The sequence below is a fragment of the Epinephelus lanceolatus genome, chromosome 4, assembly GCF_041903045.1.
Source record: "Epinephelus lanceolatus isolate andai-2023 chromosome 4, ASM4190304v1, whole genome shotgun sequence".
Taxonomy (NCBI): domain Eukaryota; kingdom Metazoa; phylum Chordata; class Actinopteri; order Perciformes; family Serranidae; genus Epinephelus; species Epinephelus lanceolatus.
In genome coordinates, this window is record NC_135737.1 from 27,432,488 (window position 1) to 27,452,885 (window position 20,398).

General features: G+C 42.8%; 1 protein-coding gene across 1 annotated transcript in view; it reads left to right on the forward strand.

The window, feature by feature from the left end:
- Nucleotides 1–218: 218 nt before the first annotated feature.
- Nucleotides 219–20,398, forward strand: part of LOC117260235 (uncharacterized) — a 39,597-nt gene continuing 19,417 nt past the window's right edge. Inside the window, exons 1-22 of the mRNA XM_033632177.2 lie at nt 219–494; nt 566–789; nt 2,578–2,739; nt 6,064–6,243; nt 6,542–6,662; nt 6,747–6,839; nt 6,942–7,140; nt 8,390–8,552; nt 9,902–10,090; nt 10,259–10,433; nt 12,054–12,196; nt 13,174–13,350; nt 13,678–13,787; nt 13,884–14,041; nt 15,550–15,777; nt 16,502–16,840; nt 16,923–17,071; nt 17,333–17,582; nt 18,940–19,110; nt 19,247–19,404; nt 19,599–19,739; nt 20,074–20,215. Coding sequence (XP_033488068.2) covers nt 380–494; nt 566–789; nt 2,578–2,739; nt 6,064–6,243; nt 6,542–6,662; nt 6,747–6,839; nt 6,942–7,140; nt 8,390–8,552; nt 9,902–10,090; nt 10,259–10,433; nt 12,054–12,196; nt 13,174–13,350; nt 13,678–13,787; nt 13,884–14,041; nt 15,550–15,777; nt 16,502–16,840; nt 16,923–17,071; nt 17,333–17,582; nt 18,940–19,110; nt 19,247–19,404; nt 19,599–19,739; nt 20,074–20,215 — 3,787 coding nt within the window. The 5' untranslated portion in view covers nt 219–379. The remainder of the gene's footprint in view (nt 495–565; nt 790–2,577; nt 2,740–6,063; nt 6,244–6,541; nt 6,663–6,746; nt 6,840–6,941; nt 7,141–8,389; nt 8,553–9,901; nt 10,091–10,258; nt 10,434–12,053; nt 12,197–13,173; nt 13,351–13,677; nt 13,788–13,883; nt 14,042–15,549; nt 15,778–16,501; nt 16,841–16,922; nt 17,072–17,332; nt 17,583–18,939; nt 19,111–19,246; nt 19,405–19,598; nt 19,740–20,073; nt 20,216–20,398) is intronic.

A 20,398-nucleotide genomic window follows, 5' to 3' on the forward strand; every position in this document is an offset into this window, starting at 1 on the left:
GGCACCATCAGGCAGCCTTACACTCTGTTTACCCCGTCACTTTCCACCAGCACCCAGTCCCTCCACTGTCACTGTCACCTTACCCCACAGGCCTCATAAATCATTCAACAGGCCACTGAAAGTTATGCAGACTAACTAGCCCGCTGCTTACCTCGCAGCTCTATCTACCGTCAGACAGATCAGGTCATGTGTGCGGGACTGCAGCAGGCAGGAGAGGTTTATCAACAGGATGAGGCTGCCACAGCATCTTCGTAAAAACTTTGTTGGCTGTGACCAAAACAAGGCAGGCAACCAAGAGACTGTTGACAGATCTTGGATGAAGAATTGAAAATGTCTTGAGGCTGGAAAAGAGCTGGGTTTCTTGTGCACCATATTAACAATGCTCAGGAGATGCAGATGCGAGAGTTTCAGGTGGCTGAGTGCTGTGCTCCTTTCTCTGGTTCATGGAAACAACTTCAGTCAACAGTTCCAGGAGAGGCCACCCTGTCAGCCAGGTAGGCTGTCCCATCTGCACACAGTGATCGTTTAACAATATTTTTGTACCTATTTTATTTATTTCTAATAGGTTTCTACTGCCCTTTGGGGAGCTTTACCCCAATGCCTTGTCCCAAAGGAACCTATGGGCCAATTGCTGGTGCTGTGTCCACTGACAGCTGTCTGAAGTGTCCTCCTCACCACTACTGTCCTAGAACAGGCCTGTCTGCCTCCCTGCCCTGCGGCCCTGTGGCTCAGCAGCCTCTGTCTGGTCAGGAGGCCTGTGTCTGCCCAGGAGAGGGACAGAGTTTCCAGGTGACAAAGTGTTTTCACATGAGCATGTGTGTTCCCTCTGGTGTGTTTTATGTGACCATGTAGTCCTTGTTTTTGTATCACTACCACCTGTACTCTTACAAGCTCTTCCTTTCTTTCATAAACCCAAAGATCTGTATTTCTCATGCCAGTGTTTTTTATCGTGTCACACTTGAATCCTGGGATACATTGTGCACACTAATATGAGAAGAGCTTTCTCCCCGAGAGGAAACTTTAGACTGGACAATCTGTAACTTCACGCTGAAAGAGCTCAAGATCAATTTCGCTTGCAGTAGGGTCTTGTTTCCTAGTCTGTTGCAGCATGCATGGGTGTTGAGTTCTCCACTCATCAGCTCATAATAAAGAGAGTGAGATTTCTTTCTCTGACTGTTGTCTGGTTGTGCCCGGGCTAGTGTGAAAACTAGTTTTGAATGAATGACTGAATGAATGAATGATGGAAGAAAGGAAGGAGGGAAAAACAAATGAAGGAATGAATGAGGGAAAGGAGGAAGGAAGAAAGGAAGGACAGTAAACAGACAGAGGACTCAATGAAGGTAGAAGGAGAGAAAGGACAGAAAAATGGATGAGGGGACCAAGGGAGGAAGGAGGGAAGGAAGGAAAAACATGAGGGAATATACAGTATGTAGGATGGAAGGTAAAAAGGAGGGAAGGAAGCAAGGGATCACTGAAAGAAAAAAGAGGGAATTGAGAAAGGAAGGAAAAACAAGAGGGAACTGATGAAGGAAGGTAAGAAGGAGGGGAAGAAGGAAGGGATCACTGAAGGAAGGAAGGAAAAACACAAGGGAACTGATGAGGAAAGGTAAGGTAAGAAGGTGGAAAGGAAGGAAGGTAGGAAGTAATGAAGGAAGGGAGGAAAACAGATGGAGGAGTCAATGGGGAAAGAATGGGATAAAGGAAAGAAAAATGGATGAGGGAATCAAGGAGGGAAGAAAGGAGGGAAGGAAAAACATGAGGGAATATATGTAGGAAAGAAGATAAAAAGGAGGGGAAGAAGGAAGAGATCACTGAAGGAAGGCAGGAAAAACACGAGGGAACTGATGAGGAAAGGTAAGGTAAGAAGGTGGAAAGGAAGTAAGGAATGAAGGGAGGAAAACAGACGGAGGAGTCAATGAGGAAAGAATGGGAGAAAGGAAAGAAAAATGGATGAGGGAATCAAAGAAAAAGGAGGGAAGAAAGGGGGGAAGGAAAAACATGAGAGGCTCGATGAAGCAAGGAAGGTACAACCGTGGAAAGGAAGGAAGGAAGGAAAGAATAAGGAAGGAAGGTAGGAAAACAGCTGGAAGAGTCAATTAGGGACGAAGGGGAGAAAGGAAAGAAAAACAGAGGGAATCAAGGAAAGAGGAAGAAAGGAGAAAAGGAAAAACCCATGAGAATTGATGAGGGAAAGAAAGAAGGCAAGAAGAAGGGAAGGCAGGAAGGAATCGTTGAAGGGAGGATGGAAGGAAGAAAGGAAAACAAGCAGGGGAGTCAGTGAAGGAAGAGGGGGAGGAAGGAAAGACATTATGAGGGACTCAAAGAAAGAGGGGGGAGGAGAGAGGAGGGAAGGAAAAACATAAGGGACTCATGAAGGATGGAAGGAAGGAGGGAAAACCAGATGAAGGAATCCATTAAGGAAGGACAAAAGGACTGAAAAACAGTAGGGAACCAATAAAGACCTAAGGATGAAGGGGAGATATATTGATCAGGGTATTAGGTAACAGAGTGACCTCACTGTGACCTGCATGCAGTATTATACAACACAGTGCCTGAACCCTGCTGCTTTTTCTACAGACCAGTGATGGGCAGTGCCGCTGCACCATCGGCTACCAACCTGCCAACCAGGGAGATGCATGTGTACACAAACTGTACGATGTCTGTAGAGACGGGAAAACACGCACACAGTATGGAGACTGCCTGGACAGATATCAGTGGTCACTTCAGTGCAGGCAGCAGGTTAGACCTCGTGCAGTCATATCACGCATAGTCATGCACACGAGAGCAAAGGTAACAGGAAACTCATCTTGAACGTCAGTTTGAATGATGCTTTATGACTTTGATGGACTGTGACCTGTTTACAGAGCACACAGACAAAACATACTCCACAATGAAATACTACACAGTAAAAATATTTTGGTGCAAGTAAAATGCTGCTTGCAATTGACAGAAGTAAAAGTATGTAAGTTTAATCAGGAAAATGTACTTAAAGCATTAAAAGCAAAAAGTCTCAATGCAGAAAATAACCCCTGTGACAATGAGGTGTACTCTAAATGTTTATTAGAATCTTATTACTACTAATGTATTAATATTAAAGCATTATTTGTATTTTCCAACCAATAGTCAAAACCTCAAATCTATTAAAAATAAATTAAAATGTATTAAATATATATGTATATATTTGAGAAGCTGGAACGCTGAAATGTTTCACATCTGTTCTAAATTAACATTTAAATGTAAATCTAAATGTTAAATCTACATCTAAATGTTAAATCTAAATGTAAATGTAAATCTAAATGTTAAAGCCACAGTGTGTAGGAATTTCTCCCATCTAACGTTGAAATCATATAATGTATTCAAACAGATGGCGCACTCTAGCGCCTCACTGTTTCAAACACGTATTGCAACAACTGTAGCCGCTGTGTACCAAAAAGCTATGATAACACTGATGAAACCATGTCATCCGATACTACATGGAGTATTCATTCAGGCTCCTACACAGACACGCGACGCGAGTTGACAAACCCCCTCCTCACCATGTTGGCTGTGTTTACAACATAGGACTGTTGGGGCGGATGTAAATTGAAACCAACCAATCACGTCTTGTCCTTTGACAACTGACAAGTGGCTCAACCTCACACACCTCATCCCTCTCCTCGCATTACTGCGCCGCTAACAGCTGTTAGTGGCCAGCGGCACTACTGCCGCATAACAAAGTCCCACTCTTTGAGCATAATGCAGGATCATGTATTATGCAGCATCACGGGAGACGGAATCCTCGTCGCCAAGAAAGTGCAAAAGGGAATCAAAAAGGCAGCGTGACCGGCGAATTAAAAAAACAAGGGTCAGCATTGGGGTTGCCTTTCCCAGGTAGAGAGAGCTGCTGAAGGAGAAAGGTAATACAATCACAGGCCAGCGCTAACAGTGGCTAACAGCGGCTAACAGCGGCACAGTGATGCGAGGAGAGGGATGAGGCTGTTAGCGACTGGCCGCTAACGGCGGCTAACAGTGGCTAACAGCGACGCAGTAATGCGAGGAGAGGGATGAGGCTGTTAGCGACCGGCGAATTAAAAAAACGAAGGCCCACATCAGGGTAGCCTTTCCCAGGTAGAGAGAACTGCTGAGGGAGAATGGTAATGCAATCACAGGCCAGCGCCGCTGTTGGCTGTTAGCCGCTGTTAGTGGCCAGTCGCTAACATCCTCATCCCTCTCCTCGCATCACTGCGCCGCTGTTAGCGCTGGCCTGTGATTGCATTACCATTCTCCCTCAGCAGCTCTCTCTACCTGAGAAAGGCTACCCCGATGTGGGCCTTCGTTTTTTTAATTCGCTGGTCACGCTGCCTTTTCTATTCCCTTTTGCGCTTTCTTGGCGACAAGGATTCCGTCTCCCATGATGCTGCATATGCATGATCCTGCATTATGCTCAAAGAGTGGGACTTTGTTTCAAATTTGCCAGGGTAGTAGCGAAGCGCCTCTTGCTCCTCTCCTTCGGCTCCTCAGTCACGCAGTGCTGGTCTGGCTCTCAACGAAAACGCCGAAGGCGGTGCTGTATGTCCCTTGCTGGCGGGTGTATTCTCAAGATGGCGAAACGTAATGGAACCCCACAGACGACTTACCTGCACAATGTACAAACAAATCCGAAATTCTCCTTGTACGAGAATAAGTCAGATTATTGGTGGAGGTAATAGTACACCAGTGATGACATATTTATGAATGCAGACATCATTTTTTGCCAATAAACAACTGAAAATGTTACACAATGTCCCTTTAAGTCTAAATCTAAATGTAAATCTAAATGTTAAATCTCAATGTTAAATCTAAATGTAAATGTTAAATCTAAATGTAAGTCTAAATGTTAAGTCTAAATCTAAATGTAAATCTAAATGTTAAATCTAAATCTAAATATTAAATCTCAATGTTAAATCTAAATCTAAATGCTAAATGTTAAATTTAAATATACTTGGTGAAATATTTAGCTAATATGCAAATGCACACTGTCAGTCAAACCAAACTAATGGGAGAAAATTAACTTATTAATTTATTGAACATACATTAGCGTGATAAGAACTACCTAAAATGACAGAAACCATGTTTGGGGAAATTTTATTTGACGTGTACTTTGAGTTTAATATTTATATAATTTAGATTTAACATTTAACATTTAGATTTAGATTTAACATTTAGATTTAGATATACAGTAACATTTAACATTTAGATTTAGATTTAACATTTACATTTAGATTTACAGTGACATTCAACATTTAGATTTAGATTTAACATTTAGGTTTAACATTTGACATTTAGATTTAACTGTGACATTATATTTAACATATTTCAAATACTGCTGTAAATGTGGTAAAAAGTGACTTTCAAAAATTCACACCACTTTTTTAAACGTTGTTTGAAGCTAAATGTGGCAAAAAGTTGCTGTTAATTTCAGTGCAAGCCACTTTACAAATGGCACCCTATAGTTTAATTCATAAGAAAACACATTATATAAGCTCTTCATATGTTTTGTATGCAAAAATCTTCTTTTGTAAAGTAACTAGCAACTAAGGTTGCCAGATAATTTAAGTTGAGTAAAAAGGACAAGATTTCCCTATAAAATGCAGAGGAGTAAAAATATAAAGTGGCATGAATGTACAAGTACCTCAAATTTGTACTACAGATGGTGCGTGAGTAAATGTACTAGGTTATATTCCACGGCTGACAATCACAGACCGAGCTGATGAGTACAACCTCGATGTCTTTGCCCTTTTCCTCCATGAACTTGGCAACAGTTTATCTAGGAAAGGTTTGTATCAGCCCAACTTAATATTTAACCATACACTGCTTCCTTTGACTGTCGGTCAGCGAGGCCTTCACCACTCTCACCGCACAGTGTTTATTTTTGTCACTGCCCTCCATTGCGGCCTTTTGAACAAATGACCTTACACCTAGTTACACACTCCATCCGAGCATAAGAATGCTGCCAGTTTTTTAAATGATTTTAAAACACTCAGACAAAAGCTGGTCCAAGCAGAAAAAAGTATTTTCTTGATTTGTCTTGGTTGCTTTCTGCAGGTGTGTCAGTCTGCAGAGGACTACAGGGGTTATGATGGAGAGCTGGGTCTGTGTGTTTGCAGAGAGCCTCCTGGAAGAGCTGCGTGTGTGGGCCTGTGCAGGACAAGGCCAGCCTCTGAGCTGGAACTCCGCTGCCAGTCCAGTGGAGACATGGAGTTGATTTGGAGTTATGATGGTCAGGTGAGTGAAGGCAGCTGCGGATTTACATACACTAACAAATTAATGCACAAAAAAGGAAAGAAAGTGTTTTGGGTCAATAAAATTAAAGCTAACTGTACCCAGGAAGTGTTCCTCTCATGATATCCATGCAGTGTTTCTACTGAATAAACATAAAGAATAGTTTGTGTTACACTACCTGGTCAGACAATGCAGACAAAACACAATGTCGTCTTTATCGCACCAGCAGTGAAAGTGCAGGACGAGCGTCTCTTGTGTTGCAGTGACCTATAAATGCTGAACATCGCTATTGTGTGTGCAGGTGTTGAGCGTCTCAGGCAGCGTGCTGGAGACGTTTTTTAAACAGTGGGACTCCCCGGGGACTTCTCTGTGCGGCAGCTATCTTAACTCCTCACATGCTGTATACATTGTTCAGACAACAGGTATAGACATGCAAAGTAGCTGTCTGTCTGCCTCTGTCTCCTTTTGTCCGTCACATCTCTCTCTCTGTTGTTGTCTGATTGCAGAGGCAGGTTTCTTCGGCCTCCTCGACGGCCTCCCGAAGGAAGTGCAGCAACTGTTTCCTGTCACCACACAGCAGGACACTCAGAGCTCAGCGGGCATGTCATATCAAAACACCAACAGTGATGATGGTTTATTGTCCACGCAACATAACGAATTATTGCTTCAATGATGATGGTCCTGTGTTGTTTTTTTTTTAGAAGGAGATTCTGACGTTCTGTGGAAGGATGTCGAAGTTGCAAATATCAGTCTTGTAAGGAGAGAAATTAATTCCAGCAGAAGTAATGAAGAAGCGAGAGAAACAAGTCTAAATGGAGTTTTGAACCCCACAACATGTCTCCATTTGGGCGACATTCTACTGTTCACTGTTGACACACGTCACTATCCTCAGTATGATCTGTAAGTCAGATGCTAGCCCTACAAGTTTTCCATGTCCATTTTTACCTATGAATCTGTGCTTTGACCAGAGATGGGGACTTGAGTCATTGTGACTTGGACTCGAGTCGACTCGAGTCGCTGTTTTGATGACTTGTGACTTGACTTGACAAAAAATAAAAGACTTGAGACTTGACTCGGACTTGGAAGTTAAAGACTCGGGACTTGACTTGACTAGAGACACGATGACTTGAATGACTTGAGTGTTATTCACATCATGTTTTCGGTTAGAATATAAAATTAATAAATTAATTTAAAAAATAATGTCGATTACCCGGTAGGAGCACAGGCTGAGAATGGCGTTATCATGATTGGATCACTACCCTGTCAATCAGTCATCCCCTCTGTACGTACCTTACGTGTTTATTGGAGAAATAGGCCCTCTTATATCAGATAGGCATCAACATGTCAGCGGGAGGGGTACCGAGGGTCATCGTCTTCGGCTTTCGGAATTACCATTATTACGGCAAAAGACGAACAGCACAATGCAAGACATGCGGCATAAACATCTCGGACAGCCAGGCGACAACTTCAAACTTTGTTCGTCATTTGAAGAGCCATTCTGCCCAGTAAGTGCTTGTCAATTAGCTAATATTATCTGGTTAGTCGGTAGTTAGCTAACGTTAGCTTGATACGATACGGGGGTGGGGTGGGGTGGGGTGGGGGGGTGGATTGGTTTGGTGGAACTTGTTTTTTAATTTATTTGCTAACATTAACCCCAGAAAACGTGAGCGAACATTCCAACCAGTTCATCACAAGACCGGCTGTACGTTTTATGAATGAGCAACACAGGATTAAATGAGCTAAATGGGTGATTTTGGCCGCTGCCTTGGTTAGTGTGTGTGTGTGTGTGTGTGTGTGTGTGTGTGTGTGTGTGTGTCATCCCTGCAAAGTAAACATTGAAGCAATGAAGTCAATGTTTACTGACAGTTACTTATATCTTTTCTTTTCACTTTATTAAGATCAGATTCTGCAGGTAAAATTACAATAATAAGGTGACTTGACTTGGACTTGACTTGACCTATTACAGGACTTGACTTGACTTGACATAACCTGTGACTTGACTTGACTTGACTTGACCGAGAAAAAATGACTTGGGACTTACTTGAGACTTGAAGGTTAAGACTTGAGACTTACTTGAGACTTGCACATGTGTGACTTGGTCCCATCTCTGGCTTTGACTCTACCTTACACCTTACTTCATGTCTTTCAGTGACAACTTGTACAACACAAACAGGGATTTCGACTGGGGTGCATTCAGACAGCTCAAAGAAGAGCTGACTCTGTCTTGGACTCCTCCCAGCTTCTTTGCAGTGGTGTTTAGCCAGCCTGGAGTTTATGTTTTTACACTGAGCAGCCATCGGCACAAACACATGGTAACTAAATTTGAATAACATAAGCATTAAAGAAGTGTTTGGAAGTAGCTCAGTCCATAGGGACTTGGGTTGGGAACCGGAGGGTCGCCTGTTCAAGTCCCCGTCCGGACCAAAAATATGGAGCGTGGACTGGTAGCTGGAGAGGTGCCAGTTCACCTCCTGGGCACTGCCGAGGTGCCCCTGAGCAAGGCACCGAACCCCCCAACTGCTCAGAGCGCCTGTCATGGGCAGCCCACTCTGACATCTCTCCACTTAGTGCATGTATAGGTCCAGTTTGTGCATGTGTGTGTTCGGACCTGTGTGTAATTGACAACAGAGTGAAAAATTGAATTTCCCCTCGGGGATTAATAAAGTATATTAAATTAAAAAATTAAAAATAAAACGGGGCTGTCTGCAGTAGAAGGATGCAAATACTATTGATACTGGTGCTATATGACTAAAAAATCACAGAGGAAAAGGTCTGTGGTATTGCTTCTGCTCAAAAGGTAGAAAACCTACAACTACCAGAATGCACTGTGTGCAATAAAAGCTCCTGCTGGTGAGTGATGTAATGCGAGCTTGGCCATTGCCCACAGGAAACAAAATGGCAGCTAGCTGGTATCTATCAATCTTGAATTACAGTTTAACAGTGAGCCAAAATATGTTTCTGAAAACATTTTAGGTGAGAAGTAGGCAACACAGTAACAGAATCTTAATTCATATTTTCATCAGGATGGGGGTGATGTGGTCACGGGTGTGCGAGTGTGTGAGAAGACGAGCAACTGAATTGTGGATATATTGTAGTTTCTTGAGAGTTTTGGATGATGAACTGTAGAGGAGACTACTGCAGTAATCAAGTCTGGAAGTGATGAATACATGAATGAGGGTCTCTACAGCTGAAAAAGAAAAGGTTTGGACAGAGTTGGGCAATGTTTCTGAGATGAAAGAAGGCTGTTATGGTGATGTGTTTGATATGTTGGTCAAAGGAGAGGGTTTGATCGAGGATGATATCAAGGTTATGGACATAGGGGGAAGTCCGTCACCTTGCATCCAAAATTCCACACTAAATGCATTGAGTATTCCTTACTGCTTTCCTGAAGATAAAGTACTTGTACCAATGTACTTGTCTGCCAAGTCCTCCCTGTATTCTCTTTACATGGTTTGCAAGGGGTCAAACATGTCACAGGGTGTCTTTAAGTTTCCACATCTTGGTCTATTCTTGGTCCTTACATCACATCTTACATTACAAATTCCTTAATTTTGGTCTTTGTGAAGCAAATTCTAACATATATGTGAATTTACAACACCTGGATAATTAAACTACTGTCACATATCCCCCCTCTTATTGCTCTCTAACTCTTCTTACTCAGTATGTGCGGGTGATGCCTGCAGGCGGCCAGTGTTACGAGCCTGGTCCCTTCTTCCCCACCATACCTCGTCATGTTACCAGGGTGGGAATCAGCAGGAGACGCAACCTGTTACTGAGGCCAGATTGGCTGGTGACCGGATGGCTGCTATTTGGAGCTGTGGTCATCCTCTGTTTATGTGTTACACTGCTGGTTAGTGAACATACACAGAACACAAATACATTGCAAGGCTTTTGATCATGGAGAATTTCCATTACTTTTTAAGATTGATTCAAGATATCGGGATAATATTGGGAATCATCATTATTTAATTGTATTAATAAAATTTACATATCATCCCATGCCTAATCTCATGTGAAGATCCTGTTCCGTGAGTATGGATGGCCTGAGAAGGAGCCGATCAGAGCACGGTATCGCTTGTTGCAGTTGGCCTACCACATGGACGACTACTCATCCAAAGGATCAAGGGTGATCTCACATAGGAAGATTCACCGAAACCATCAAGCCAGAATGACACAAGACTCCATTCAACCAGGTCTACACACACTCTCGCAGAAACGCACACACACACACACACACACACACACATGCACATGACCTCTCAACTCATTCATTTGAAAGCCTAAAGGCCAATATGTTACGTAACTTGCATTCAAACATAATCTGCAGCACGTCAATGAATGCAGCCGCAGCGTGCACACATAACACACACACACATGCATGCAAGCACACTTACATATACACAGAAACACATTGATACATTGTTGGTCTTTGAAGACCCTTGTGGCTTCTTATGTAACGCTGACAGTGACCTGGGGGTGTTGCTCCCACCCGACCAATTACTGTTGAAAAGGCTCTTGTAACATTCCTGACATCACGTGCAGTGACAAACAATAAGAATGACAACAGTCCAAATGTCACAGGACTTAGGAAATCCCCTCAGATTACTGTATTTTGAGATGGCACATTTTATGCAATCGCCACTACAAACGTTTTTGGCCAAAAATAGGGCCTTCTTAAATGGCTTGGAGAGAAACAAGTGTTTGCTTGTAATGTAAAGAGTGAATTGATTTATTAAAGCTTCTGATGTGCATACATTAAGAAAAAATACACAACAAAAATTAGAGTGTATGTACCATGACATGCGGAACAGGTAGGCGAGGCGTTCCAAGCTCATTGATCTCTCTCAGGCAGCACATCATGCACGCTTTTAAAAGTTCTCCTCAAGAGATGTGCCATGTATGACTGCGCCAGCGATAGCTATGGCTGGAAGAATGATGCTTTTGGGTTGTCCTCAGGTCTCGTTCTCACATAGACGATTTCTTCACACAACATGACTGAATTGGTCAGATTTTGATCGTCAAAGGTCAAAGGTTGAGGTCAATATGACCCTGCATCCATCTCATTCTAGTGAATGAGATATCTCAAGAACCCCAGGAGCATTTTTTTTTCCTTCAAATTTGGCACAAATGTCCACTTGGACTCAAGGATGAATTGGTTAAAATTTGGTGGTCAAAGATCAAAGGTCAAGGTCACTGTGACCTTGTCTGTCTCATTATTGTGAATGGGACATCTCAAGGATCCCTTGAAGGAATTTCTTAAAATTTGGCACAAACATCTACTTGAACTTAAGAATGAACTGAATTTATTGGTCAAGGGTCAAAGGTCAAGGTCACTGAGACCTTACCTATATATGATATGGTATACATATATGTATGATTTCTGCCATAACTCAGAAATTCCTATGCCAATTACAGCACAATTTCAATGGTTAACAGGATGATAACATGATGAAGTGATGACATTGGACAAAAGGTCAAAGGTCAGCTTCACTGTGACATCATAATGTTCTGCAAAATCACTTTTTTGGCCATTACTCGTCATAAATCAGGAACACAAGGGAAGACATTTGGTCAGATACTGACTTGGTGACATTAATCTTGGGTGCTCACTTTGAAACTGTGCTGATTGTACAAATCTTCTGTGCTGCCAGGTTGAAGATGTGTGTGAAGCGTCCATGTTTTCACAGACATGGATGTAAACTCTAACTGCCACTTGACAGGTTTGTGGAGACATACAAACGTGAGGCAGTAACTCTAGTTATATTCTACTCATCTTTCTCCCTCGGTCTCTTTGTGTATCTCTCTCATGACAGCAGTCTGTGCAGACACCTTGGAGGAGTTCTGGGATTACGAGCACCAGGTGGATCTGGAGGCATTCAGCAGCAACACCTTCTATAGCCTGCTGCTCAAACAGAGTCTGTCTGTCACCACGCGGCTGGGACAGCTCACCACCGAGGCCTGTAGCTCTTAGTTTATATGCAAAAATAACACTATGTGAAAGAATTGACCCCCTCTTTTTCAGTACATGATGCATATAATCAGTCTCTGAAGTTTCTTCCCATGCCTGGGACACCAGAAACTCCCCTTTTGATTGTTTTACAAACAAACAAATTGATGTCTTAATATCCTATATTACACATTCCTCACATTACTGTTTTATGAATAGTTCATGCGTCTGTGCTACTCAAAGCCAGGTGTTTTTTAAAGCAACATCTGCGAACAAAGCCCCAAACCCTTTCGTACCACTGACCCCTTCTTTGTCAACATGCAACACTGCCCCTGGCATCATTTTAGTAATGCGTGAGGCTTCTGCCCAACCTGCAACATATGTTGAGTGGGAATGAAAAGGATCATGCTGTTTTATGCTAAGATAAGATAACCAGCTGCTGGCTGTAGCTTGTAATTATGGTAAAATATGACAGTGGTATTGATTTCTCATCCAGCCCATGTTATATTGTCTTGTCTTATTAAGTCTACTTCACATACCCTGATTTCTCTGAAGCACAGGCTCCATCCAATAACTCAGCTTTTATCTTTATCTCCTTTTCTTTTTCACCTGCTACTGTCCCTTCTTCACTCATAAGGTTATACTGTATTGAAACATATTGGATGTCACATTGGGATGCCTCTGTTCTTTGTCACACCGTTCTCTCTCCTGCGTCCTTCCTGTTTGTGCCACCAAATTGTTGGCTGCAGTGTAGTTGACAGGGGTTGTTGTTACAGCCCTCAGGACAGCTGAAGTGATAAAGATGTAAAAAGAGATGGCACACCTCACACCCATGATCATCCCACAAACGTGCACGTCTCACCAGTGTTACATGTGTGCTAGCCGCATGGGCGTGGGGTCGGATGTGCGATTTGATTACTGTGATTTTATGAAAACAATGTGGCAGTCATTTTTTTGTTTTCATATGTGTGTCTGTGTGTATCCAGGTGAAGGAGCTATATCAGGGAGTGCTTGGGAAACTGCAGCTCCTCCACCCACGCCTGATCACTGAGGAGAGGATGGGGGAGGGCTATGAGAGGGTGAAGAGGGAGGTGGAGAGGGAGGTGGTGCGGCGGAAGACTCTGGCCTCACAGCTGAGGACTCTGCTCGACAGCCAGCTGCAGGTTTTTATTACATTACATTCCCATCTGTGCATCTCCCATTATTACATTATTAAAAAATGAGGAAAAACTAAATCAATCTATTCTAATTACAAGGACAGTGGACAGTAAAGATGAAGAGACAGTGTATGTATGTGTTCGAGACAGACCTTAAAGACACAGGAATCTTTCTCAAGCTGCAACTAACGATTGTCAGTTAATCCTTTGGTCTACAGAATTTCCGAAAATCCTAAAGCCCGAAGTGATGCCATCAAATTGTTTGTTTTGTTCAAGTCACAATAACTAATCAATAAATTGACTGATCATAAACTGCTTTGCTGTTTTCTTCAGGTGCTGAGGCGAGAGCAGCAGGCCCAGCAGAGGGTTCACAGTGTGCTCACAGCCCAGCTCAGAGAATGTACCAGACTCCTGTCCAAGATTAACAGCAACCACCAGCAGAAGTAAAGCTCCCATTTACCCTTTGCAAAGTGTCACAAACAACAAGCAGAACAGAGTAAATACCCTTACATCTACAATCTCTCCTTTCCCATGTTCAGTTTGATCCAGAGGCTAACGTCCCTGGTGGATGAGATGGGAGAGCTGGTGTCAGCGGAGTGCCAGCGTCAGGGGGCCTGGGGGTTTCTGGGTGAGGGTATAGGGGCCAAGCTGCTCTGCCCTGACACTGGAACTGTGCTGACCAAGGACCACATCTTTGGTGAGTCCAACACCCCTGAGTTGGACATAGGTGGTAATGAGACAATGGGCCTCTGGCTGGGCACAGATATGTAAAGGCCTCAACACCTGTCCCAACCTAGAGATCCCAACTGCCAGTAGGGGTCGCCAAAGCTTCACATGGGGACATGAGGCCTTCTTGATTTTAAAGGGTGTAACAAAACTTTTTTAACATATATATTATTGGTCTGTATCTCAGCATTTCATTCATTTATGTGAAGAAAACTATATGAGACTGTTGTTTTTAAAGCATCAGTAAAGTAGGCAGTTAAAATACCCAAAGAGCCAACAGAAAAATGACCAAGCTTTAGAGAGAAGGAAACACTGAGTCTGTCGAAAAAGAAGCATATTAAGCATTAATAATTGTTAGTAATACAACAAAAAAAATAAATAAAATAAATAAATGTGTAGAGAATGGTATAAAAAGTTTCAAAAAATACCAGGAAAATTAATCTCTGATGCAATATTCACAGGAAATCATCTGCTTCAAAGCACTCATTTTACACAAACTTCCCACAGCTATTGCATCCACTATTTGGGTTAATTGTAAAGTTTACCAGCTGTTCTGCATTGTTATTGTAATGCATTGAATATGATATGAAATATCATCTTTCACTCAGTCAGGGGTTGTCAGTTTACTCAAAGTGGTTGGGAACCACTGCTATATAGGAGCCAGACGTTATAGTTGGTCCTCTTTTTGTTGTTGTGTTGCAATATCTTTGTGGTCAGCGTGAGTCTCTTCTTGATTGACACGTGTTAAGGCCTTCACCTGTCTCAGCCTGGCCTTCATCCTTCAAAAGCTCCATCCATAAATCTTAGAGAAACAGCACCATCTTTTGCTAAAAATGTGCACAACAACAAGGTGGCCTAAGTGAAAAAAAAAGAAAAAAAGAGGCACACATTTGGTTTGTATCCTCCATACAAGTAGTACACCTACACTTTCCCAGCATTACTTTACACCCACACAAGTCCATATATTGAGTTTTCTCTAGTGTAACACCTACCTTAAATAATGTAAATTAAATGTCAATCAGCGCTTTGCCTTTCCTCTGCCACTACACCTGGACTGTTAGGACCCAGGCAAGCATGTCTACAGGAGTGATCACAGATCATGAATGAGGCTGACACACCTGTGCTCCATGAGCCTCTTAACAGCTCAGGTGCTCTCACCTTGACTGGCCAAATTTTGCCTGGGTCGTATAGTGTCCCCCTGCTACACTAGGTACATTATTTCTCCTGTAACAGTTAGCTCATAAAATGGAATATAGGTATTTTAAACAAAGCTATCGCACCAGTTGGAGGGTTAGAGGTGTACCAAAATGATGGAGACACATGCTTTTCTTCTTGATCCAAGTTTTTACACTGCAGTGATCCATTTAAGCAGAAATCAGTGTGGCAAGCTGTCCACCCAGCATGTGACTAGACTCACATTCAAAACATCTTAAATCATCAGCTTAATAATTAACAGTCTGTCTTTCTGCCTCTCTCCAGGTCCTGATGGGTCTCTGCGTGTCAGTCGGGCACTTCACTGTGATTCAGTCACAGGCCTCATAAGGCCAAATGCTCACAGCCATATGCTGCTGAGCAGCGGCCACACCATGGCGGTGCCACCTGATTTCTTCGTCCACCCACAGACCAGCAGAGTTATGCCCATAGCTGGCAACGTGGCCTACGATCCTGCAAGCTCTACTCTAGTGTTCACAACTGACTCATGCACAGGTGATATGATGAGTGCTTGTGGGGTTTGAGGGATGATTGAACCAGATAAAGAGGAAAAAGGGATGCACTGATACTTTACACTGGATAACTGGTCAAATATACACAATATAAAATAACACTTAGGTGTGCAGTTTGATGGCAGCTAAAATTCAAACCACCTACACCTTTAAATAATATCCATTAGTTAATACTTTGATATCAGCCCCATAAAAACACATTAGCTCCTTTCTAGACTCTTGGCTTTGCAACACCAAAAACTTTTTTCTCTGCAGTTGTGGTCTCATCTTAGGAAGCAGATGTTTCCTTCTTTTCCGCTTTTTGCTCAATTCAGGACTTTTTTTTTGTTATTTTTGACACTGCTCACTTGTGCTTTCCTCAAAAAAATTGGAAACAAAAAAAAAAGTATGCAGGTGATGGACTGGCCTGTGTTTAGTATTGGGAAGTGCATGTGTCGTGGGAAATTGAATACTGCCAGAATACAGTTTCGTGAAAAATATTTCTATCATCTGTGTTTTAGATTTCTTTTTTCTTAAAACTGATTATGCATACCAAATGATCACAAGTAATTTAATATTATCATGCCCATTCTCTGTGGTTTCCTAAAAGGCATTTGTAAAAGTGGAAGAAATCAATAATTGAAATGGAAAGTGGTTAAGTTTGCAACACTCAGATCATTGACATTTTCAAGAGTCTTTTTTTACAGATTAAACTGTGCTTTTCTCAGGAGACAGCAGGAAGTGGGACAGTCCTCTTCTTCCTTTCATTCCCTACCCAACCTCCTGCCACTCAGACCAGCCTCTGCCCAGCACCCGGCTCAGAGGCCTCAAACCGGGCCAGAGACTGCAGCTGGGTGTCCCCATGGCAGACCCAGACACAGGGGTCCCAGTGCCCATTCTGGCTGTAACCATCCACCCCCAGACAGGACTAGTCTACCCATTGGGAGGGGTGCATGTCTGTCCCCTCACCCGCCTCCCTCAGCCGATACAGATTGGCTACCCCATGCTGGACTCCAGGACAGGGAATGTTGTGCTCACTGTTGGGGTCAGTCTAGATCCAGTCACAGGTCAGTGCTGCGGTTGAGTCTTCAGCACAGCCCATGTCGAGTTTATTTTATCTTCAGTAATTTGTTCTGTGTGTTTGTGTAGGAGCTGTGCTGCCAGTAGGTGGAGTTCTGTTGGCCGAGTCCTTCATCGAACCTCTGAGTGGGCGGATGGTGAGAGTAGGGGGGGCCAGCATACGCGCTGGGCAAGCGGTGCCTAACGCAGGAGGATACCAGGCCCTTCTAGACAGCAAGGTGCTCGATTAGATTAGATGCTTTTGACTGTGTCAAGTAAGAGGAAACAGCAGATGTTTAAATTTCCAGTTTTTCCTAAGCACCTAAAAATCTTCCCATGTTCACAAAAATAGTTTTTGATCTTGAAAGTAGCGGTGGAGAAAGTAATCAAACCACAAGGTCTGTTCAGGAGCTGTTTCTAGAGGCTTACTATTACTGTAATAAATGAATACTATGAAAAAGAAAAAAGAACTTGAGTGAATTTAAACTTTTCTCGATTAGGTTCTGGCGGTGATGTTCAAAGTATTGGAGCTCCTAAAGCCACTAACTGAGGAGTGGGGGTCGGACCAAACTTTGCAGCACCACCAGGGCAGCGAGAGAGGGAGCGGTCGACAAGATAATTTCCTCAGTGTAGCTAAGGAGCTCCAGCAGGCCTGGGGAAGGAGCCTGCACTGTCAGCTGCAGCTGCAGACTAGGTTGGGTATCCTGCTGAACTGGGCTGTAGGTCTGCAGCAGGATGGAGGCATTCTGGGTGAGGAAATGCGAGTGAAAGGGAGTGTGGATTTGAATTGTCCCCCGAGGGCAATACATCACAAAGTCACTTTTTAAAAATATCCCCCTTCTGTGCTCTGTGCTAATGTGGTCCTTTCCTGCTCCTCCTTTCCGTACTGTAAATGAAGTGCTCTCTTTTATTTCCTGTGCCACTGACTAATCCATCTTCTGCTTTTCTCTAAACTATTGTGTTTAAGGGAGCAAACACCCCCCACTTTTCCACTTATACCTTTTCATTTTAATCTTTGCTTGGCTTTACTGCCATAAATCTGCACATTGCTGTGAAAAGAACGTGCTACTTTGTGTTTGTTGTACTGGTTATCTGTTTCTTTTTCATACCTTTGGTTGTGATTGATAATATGTTAGATAAAGTACTCTAGATTTTCAAAATGGTGTCCTTACGTGCCTTCTTCTACAGAGAACAAAAAGGCTTTTAGGCATAAAATTACATATGTATGTTAACTTTTAAAAGGTTTCATGAGCCTGAAGGGTGACATTTTCTTACCTCAAACACTTTTTGTATGACCTTTAGTTGTCATAAGTCCACCCTCCACAGTTACTCAGCATGTGGCCTGCTCCTCCCACATAATCTTATTATAATGGCACATATATTACACTTATATATAGCCCATATCCATATTTTCTTCTGTTTCAAACATAGATACCGTGAACTCAAAAAGATAAAGACATTTAAATTCATCACACTGCCATGACATACAGTACATCAGATTACCCACAATGCTGTTTGACCATGAGTTTGACAAATCTGTTTCATCCCACGAAACTGGCTAGTTTAATATGAGTCTATGAGTCTTTTTTTAGTTGTTTGAGCTCCTGACACATCAATAATCAAATTATGTCAGCACTGAAACATTGTCGCTCTGCTCGAGGCCGATGCCAATCTGTCCTTCATGACAGGCTTATCTTGTTCTCTGCATAATTTCAGCTGCTGTGTTCTTGTGGTCATGTGTGCTCTGCTCGATAATCTGCTTCTTAGTTTTGCTCCTTTTAGTGTTCAATATGCTTTGCCAGATGTGCCGTGAAGTCACAATCATGTCTGTAACATGTGCCTTGCTCTGTCTGTATTTATTTTTGCAGTTACTTTTGTTAAGAGGTTGTTATATCTTAGCTAAATAAACAGCACTATAGTAAAGTAAAGTTAATGTAAAAACTGTAAGTAGAACTACATATGTACCTCTGTGCCTCTCTTACTTGCTAGAAACATGTTGGCCATACAAACTTGCAGGAATGCTTTGGGAAATAAATATTTGAGTACTGTATCGTATTTTGTTTCCTCCACTCTAACCTTCTGACCTCTCCTGTATCATTCACACCAGGAGAGATGCCTCTTCCAGGTTCAGATATGTGTGTGCCAGCTCTGCTGGGGCTGGAGTACCCTGACCCTATGGGGTCTGGTCTCTGTGTACCTGTGCTGGGGTATCAGACTGACCTTGTCTCTGGGACTATTATACCATTGGCAGGGACTATGGAGGACCCTGGAGGTAAAGGTACTGTACTGTGAAACTCAAGCTATTGCACAAGTCACCCGACACAGTTTATCGAATTCACTTTTAAATTCTATTAAGGAGTACGGAATCAAACAAGTTGTACCATTTTCGTTGTCTATGCTGTTGCACTTCACAGGCCTGGTGGCCGTCCGTTATGGATCACAGACTGTTGACCCAGTGACAGGTGTGTTGGCCACAGTGGTTGGAGCCAGGCTGGATGTGTCCAGGAAAACCATTGTACCTGTAACAGCTTCCTACTGGCTAACAATGGCAGACCAAACTGATAGTGTGCAGGTGGGGAAGTAACTGAGAGAAGTGTGTGACCGCAGAGAACAAAAGCCATGCAACTTTCTACCTGATTATTCAAGTTTGCAAACTTGATCAAACTTATTCAAGTCTTTACTTGTTTAAACATTTTATTTTGCAGCACACTGAATTCATTTATATTGAATCTGTACACCTGATGCACTTCCTTTTGTTGCTGGCAGGTAGAGGCGCTACAGAGAGAAGTGTGTGTGCGAAACACTTACTGGCAGCAACAGAGGCAGCGGGAGGAAGATATTGTCTCTGACCTGGACTCAGCTCTATTCCAGTGTCTCTTTAGAGGCACAGAAGCAAACTCTTATCAGGTCAGTGGAGGGGAGTTTCCTGTTTTGGTTGTACATATCATCTATAGCCTGGCCTCTGAGTATAGGAGGGGGAATTCAAAGTGGATCAGCCTTTTGAACATTTGGAAATGAATAAAGGGATGTATGAATGCTGGGGCAAACAGCGTTAGAAAGTAATTCTAGAGAAGCTTTTCATATCCTGCTGTGAACTGCAAGTTTATGCATCGGTTTAGGGCAAACTGCAAAGTCACTATATCGCTGTGTGAGTGTGTGCATGTGTGTTTCCCATATTTCAGTATGCAAATATGTGCCTCTACTTTTCATATTCCAAGAATAGGTGTGTACTCTACTGCAGGTCCAGTGGTCAGGGAGACAGCTGAAGGAAGCAGCCGTGGAGCTGCAGGATTCAGCACAGACCGAGGCGCAGAGGAGAGCAGCTCAGCGCTCCCACTTGGCTCTGATCTTGCCTCCGCATGTATTACACATACTCACACAGGGTAAATTGTCTGGCAAGCTGGCAGAATGAAGAGCATGAGGGAAATTACACTCATGACCCGCACTGCGGTTATATTCATCACTTGCCAAAAGAGAGACACTTCATGCCAGCGTCTCATATCGCACCCTTCAGTTGTGTAGTAATTAACATAATTTGAATGTTCAGTATTTTATTTGGGTTGGCT